Genomic DNA, 5,711 nt, shown 5'->3' with positions numbered 1-5,711 from the left:
GATACAGACTTGTATTCCATATTTTGAAGGTGCTACACTTTAATACCCGACAAACAGATGCACCAGTCCAATACAGAATAGCAGATAGCATAGATGAGTACAATAGCTCTGCTACATAACTATATATACTACATATACTATAGCGGTATTGGAGGAGTGTGGCTGCAGGTAAGCTGTGATGGTTTGCACAGATTTGGTGACTAATATCGGCAAGTAATAGCCATTAAGTCCTGTATCAGGCTGTGCTATCTCTGCACTGTATAGCTCTATGCTTCTCTGTGAATACTTATCTGTGTGTAGCCTTATATGTAGAGCACTTACCTGCAATACACAAGCCACATCCACCACCATCATAATACTTAGAATATCACAACCCACAAAAAATGTGTTATCCAAGTCAAATTTGCCTATTCAGCACTTCACCAACAATAAGCTTACGCCCCCCACCCCTGAGGATGTGTGGGTACATAAACTTGGGGAGGCATAAACTTTTTGACTAGAATTGAATCTTAAATCCTATCAGCGAGCTATAGGTTTAATATTTTTCTGGTGGACGGCACTTGCAGTTTATAAGTACATTGGGTTAAAATATGTGAGTACGCTGTAACATATTTATCTGCAGTCCCTAGGTCTGCAGTGCCCGCTTATTGGACCCCTCCTGCAGCTCCCCTAATATTGTGCCCCCCAAAGTGGCTCCTCCTCTTATTTTGCCCCATGCAGCAACTGCACCTCTTATTTGCCCCCCTGGAGCAGCTCTCCCCCTTAATGTGCCACCAGCAGATCCCCCTCTTACTGTGCCCCCCCCCCCCCCTCTTATTGTTTAAAGACAGATATTCCATGGAATCAGCTGTGTGGTGTCCGGCAGGGCTGATGTCGGGGCACACACCTCCGCCGGGCAGGACAGTGGGACACTGTGGGATGGCTGGTAGGTGTGTGGGTGATGCCTGTGCTGTGTGATAGAGTCGTCCAAGGTCACTGGGAGATGTAGAGGGGCAGATGTGAGGGAAGTGCACTGTGGGCAGGGGGCACTATGCAGAGTCTATGACGTCATGCAGCTAGGTGTGATGCCTCTCTGCAGCCCCCCGTGCTGGTGTAGGGCAGCAGTGACTGGGTGCAGGGGGCAGCAGTGACTGAGTGCAGGGGGCGGCCGCAGCTCGGTAACTTGTAGGCGGCCGCCTGTGCTGTGTCCAGTGCGCTGCTGCTCGGTGAGGATGTGAGCAGCTGCTCCCGCCACTTGCTGCAGTGCAGTGCCGGCGGCTGAGGATGGTGCAGTGCTGCTCCCGGGAGGGCTCCCTGCTGCTGCTCCCGGCACTGCTGCTGCTGCTGGGGGCTGAGCTGCTGCAGGCGGGCTGGAGCTGCGGGGACCTGCTGTGCGGGGACAGGGAAGGCTGCTGCGTCTTCGGGAACGTCAGTCACACGGAGATCAAGTGCTGCCAGCTGCCCTTCCACACGTTCCTGGACAATGTGGGCTGGTTCGTCAGGAAGCTGTCCGGGCTGCTCATCCTGCTCGTGCTCTTCGCCATCGGCTACTTCCTGCAGCGCATGATCTGCCCCAGCCCCCGCAGGTACAGCCGGCCCCAGCCGCGGAGCACAGGGGGGCCCGGGCTGCTCAACGAGACCAGCTCCCAGGACTCCCTGATAGACCGGCATCTGTCCCAGCATGAGCTCCGCATCATCTCCTCCCCGGTGCTCCTGCAGCTGCCCAGCTACAAGGAGGTCATGTACCTGCCCACCTACGAGGAGTCCATGAGGCCGGGCCAGGTCATACTGCCGGTGTCCCCGATCCCTGCCCCGGACGATGGGGGCTCACTGCCCCCCTACTCACATTGAACTAGGTGCCCCATGGCTCACAATGGGCACAGAAGACACCGGGGGAGAGAGTGACTGCATCCATATGCCCATCACACTAGGATCGGGGGTAGCAGCATTGCCCCCTTAGAGGATATGGGGGCAGGATGCGGAAGCTAAGTTAAGGCAGTGCTTGACTTGATCTACAACAAACCAGATCCCTGTTGCTGTCATTTGCTTGTGTTCATATCCCATTGTTTAGCCCATGATCACCTTATGTTACCTCATAAAGATTTCCCTTCAATCTCACCATTCATATGCAGACATGGACAACCATCAGATCCCCTGATCTGCTACAAGATGAGTCCAATCTTATCCCCATTACTCCTGTGATTGTAGTGTCTATACAGGAACTGGATTAGGAAAGCCCCCTCCACAGGTAATTGGAGATCTCTGCTTAGTAACATTGGGAAACATTGCTCCCGGTCTAAAAATTGTCTTATAATCCTCTCTAGAACAATATTTTATGGGAACATTCCTCTGATCGGGTGAGAACTTGCATCAGTAAATCCGATCATTCATTTTTTTTTTGTAATTTTTATTGTATGTTGGTCTAGTAGTGTGTACTGTCACTGGTAAGAGGTAGCCTTATCAGAATACACTGACCTGTCCTCCAGCCTCTAACACAGTAGCCATAGTCCATCTCTAGCTGCTGGCTCTTCACCCCCTGGATGATGTCCCAATCACTGAGTATAGCAGGAATCCTGTGTAGTCTCTGCATATTCAGGATGTTGCAGCTCTCTATAAGATTATTGTACTTAAACTAGACTGTAAAATTTGCTAAAATATGAGATTTATATTTTATTTAAAACCATCTGGAAAGTTAATACATGATAACAGAGATACTTCTATTTTAATGCTCTAAATCCTATTGAGTAAGAGGCTCCATCTCGTCTGCTTCTCCATCCCTTGTACATGCTGCAGTGGTAATGGTCTGCCGGCACAGGACTGCATAGACTCTTGCAGGGTTACATTGATCGCCTCATGCGTTCCGCTCACTATGATTTAAATACCTCTCTAGGCTTCTGACTGCAGTTTTACTGTAGGTTTCTCTTGGCAGCTAATGGATTATCTCTGCTCCGGACCTGTTTGATCCTTTTATCCATCCCTTGTCTTGCTTCTTCTTGTCTTGGAATGCAATTATTTGTTGGCTATCCCTACTCCAGGATGCTCCTGTATACTAGTATTTAGGATTGGTTGGTATACTGGGGCCTTAGAGGGCTTTTATACTTCTCAAGACAAAGTTGCTGTTGCCTCTTCCTCCAGTGGATTCAGCATTCAGCCCTCTGCAATACCAGTCTCTGGCCGAAGCCTTTGTCCGTAGAAACTTCTTTCTTCCTTTACAGGATGATCAATAAACTCCTAGATATCAATTTACTAGAAACTCCTGGAATGGAACACAGAATTCTGCTACATTGCTTTCCATCTTCTTCTGTATGAGTTATATCGCAGGTGCCTGAGAGATATGTTCTATTATTCTATGCTTTAACCACTTCTCACTACGGCAGGCAATAAGGCACTTTCCGAATCCAGAGTGGAGTACTAAGGGAGTGTTTACTATCATAGCAATCTGATCAGGATTATATGATAGAAAACCCCTTGGTGCCTTCAAGCTTTTTCTTTGAGATGAAAGAAAAAATATATAAGCCATAAATTTCTTGCCAGGTGCCTGACTATCTGCTGTGAAACATTTGGGATGTAACCATAGCCGCACATTGTACTACAGAATGTTTCCTAGGCCATTATTATGCACAGCGATGGGGTGGATATGGGCTACAACTGCTAGAAGTACATATTGTCTCGGAAATTCAGGTTGGTGCCTGCCTCCATTCATACAGTCAGTAAAAGGAAAACTTCAATCATGGTATGATGTTGCACTAATACTTTTGCAGGAAGATCTTGACTGAAAATCCAAGAATGCACATGGAAAAATGCCCTACATGTTATCTTATTTAGGTGGGACAATGAAAAATGACTGTTTCCTTGATTGTTCCTATCATGGGTGTTGTGAAGATGTGATACAATGGTGTATATGCCCATTGACATAGATCACAGGCTCTGGTTTCTACAATGTAGAAGCTAAACTGTACCAGCAAACGAGAGACGACAAAGACTTTACTGTGTGCATACTGGGAACACGTATATACATGCTATAGCTGATTTTTCATTGTTCACTAGAGTTTTCCTTTAAAAGAAATCTACCACTTAGAATTTAGCTGTGTGCACGCTTCTGTTCCGCATCCATAAACCTTGTACTTTCTTTAGAAATTGTCTTTTTAATTTATACAAATCGGCATTGGGCACTACTGTGCACGTCACACTCGGCTGTCCTCTTCTAATAATTTATTCATGCCTCCTGCTCCTCTTATATCCATCTCTCTCCCTCAGATTCAGCAGTTCTCGAGAGCCTGAGATGTCACCCGGTTGCGCTTGACCGTTTGGCCCCCTCAATGAGCAGTCGCTTACTTCTCAGTAAGGCTGCAGATGCCGATCATTGATGTCAGTGAGGGAGCGAACCGTGCATGCGCAAGAGTCCCAGGGATCCGAGTTACATCACTGGTTCTCGCGAACTGCTGAAGGAGGGGCAGGCCTAAAGAGGAACAGGAAGCATAAATAAAGTGCTGTGTGCCCTATGTGACATGCATAGGAGCGCCCGTTGCTAATTTGCATAAATTAAAAGGACGTTTTATAAAGAAATGACAAGGTTTTATGGATAATGAAGAGAAGTGTCTGCATCAGCGTACACACTGCTAAATGTGAGTTTTTCTTTAAAGGCCTTCTGATTTTCTGTTATGCAATCAAACAAGGGAATGTCATAAACAATAATGGTAAAAATACATAAAGTGGTGTTTTTAGGGAGTTTAAAAAATAAAGCATACCGCAGGAAATTCCAAAGTTTTTTTTTTTTTTAATCACATTTTTGGTGCTCCAGCACCAGTGCTTGTCGCTGGTCTTTATGTAACTTCGTTCCCATGGTGTCTGTGGTGTAAGTTATTGCTACGGTCATCTTAATGTATGGCACTTGAGTAAAATTAAAGATGGAGGTCCCCGGGTCTTCGAGAACTGTGCCCTAAAATAATTAACTTCAGTAGAATAAAATAATCTCCCCTCCAAATACATACTTTTTTTTAAAATTAAGACAAAAGTAATATTTGCCCCTGATACAGTTATTGTGATGGAGAAACAAAAAGTCAAGGTTGTTGATGGTGGAAGAATACACAAAATGTGCTTGATTATTAAGGGCTAAAACAGGACACTTGTGCTTGTGTGCTGGTCTAAGGTTGAGTATTTTTTTTTATTATTATTTCCTGCTGTTAGTTACATTTCTTAATCTCCCAAATAATCTTTGGCCGGTTTCAGACAGCCAGATTTGGTCCTTATATATATATATCTGTGTGTGTCCTACATGAGCTGTAACCAATCTGAGTCTGGAATCCTGCACAATGTTGGGCCTCACAGGACATACTGAAAACTTAATCAGGATTTGTCATCAGGATTGACTATAGAGAGCTGCAGACAGTGTTAGGTAGCAGTCCTACAGAGCTGTGTAACCATATCTGTCTATTTGATAGTAGCAACTGCACTGTGAAAAATGCATTTATATTGTAGGATTGTAGCTGGACTTGGAGCACTGGTCTGTGAGATTTCTTTACTAAACATAGCACAGCCCCCTAATCCACCATAGGCAACTTCTGCAGAATTGTATCAGAAGCTGATACAACAATGACTACAGTAGAGGTGATGTGCAGCCGTTCTCACACCCCAGTGCAACAGAGTGCTACATGCATATAAATTAATTTTTCACAGTCCTATATCTATTAACAACTCAAACAAAGGTACGGTTACACATCCCCATAGGCAAT

At 45.6% G+C, this 5,711-nt stretch overlaps 1 protein-coding gene across 1 annotated transcript; it reads left to right on the top strand.

Moving 5' to 3' along the window:
• The first annotated feature begins 936 nt into the window (after window positions 1-936).
• On the top strand, window positions 937-5,327 carry C3H3orf80 (chromosome 3 C3orf80 homolog). The gene has a single exon (XM_072142911.1). The coding sequence runs from the start codon at window positions 1,264-1,266 to the stop codon at window positions 1,828-1,830; it is 567 nt and encodes a 188-aa protein (XP_071999012.1). The 5' UTR covers window positions 937-1,263; the 3' UTR covers window positions 1,831-5,327.
• Window positions 5,328-5,711: the final 384 nt, after the last annotated feature.

This window comes from Engystomops pustulosus, chromosome 3 (genome assembly GCF_040894005.1).
Source record: "Engystomops pustulosus chromosome 3, aEngPut4.maternal, whole genome shotgun sequence".
NCBI classification, from domain to species: domain Eukaryota; kingdom Metazoa; phylum Chordata; class Amphibia; order Anura; family Leptodactylidae; genus Engystomops; species Engystomops pustulosus.
This window is presented reverse-complemented; position numbering and strand designations above follow the sequence as displayed.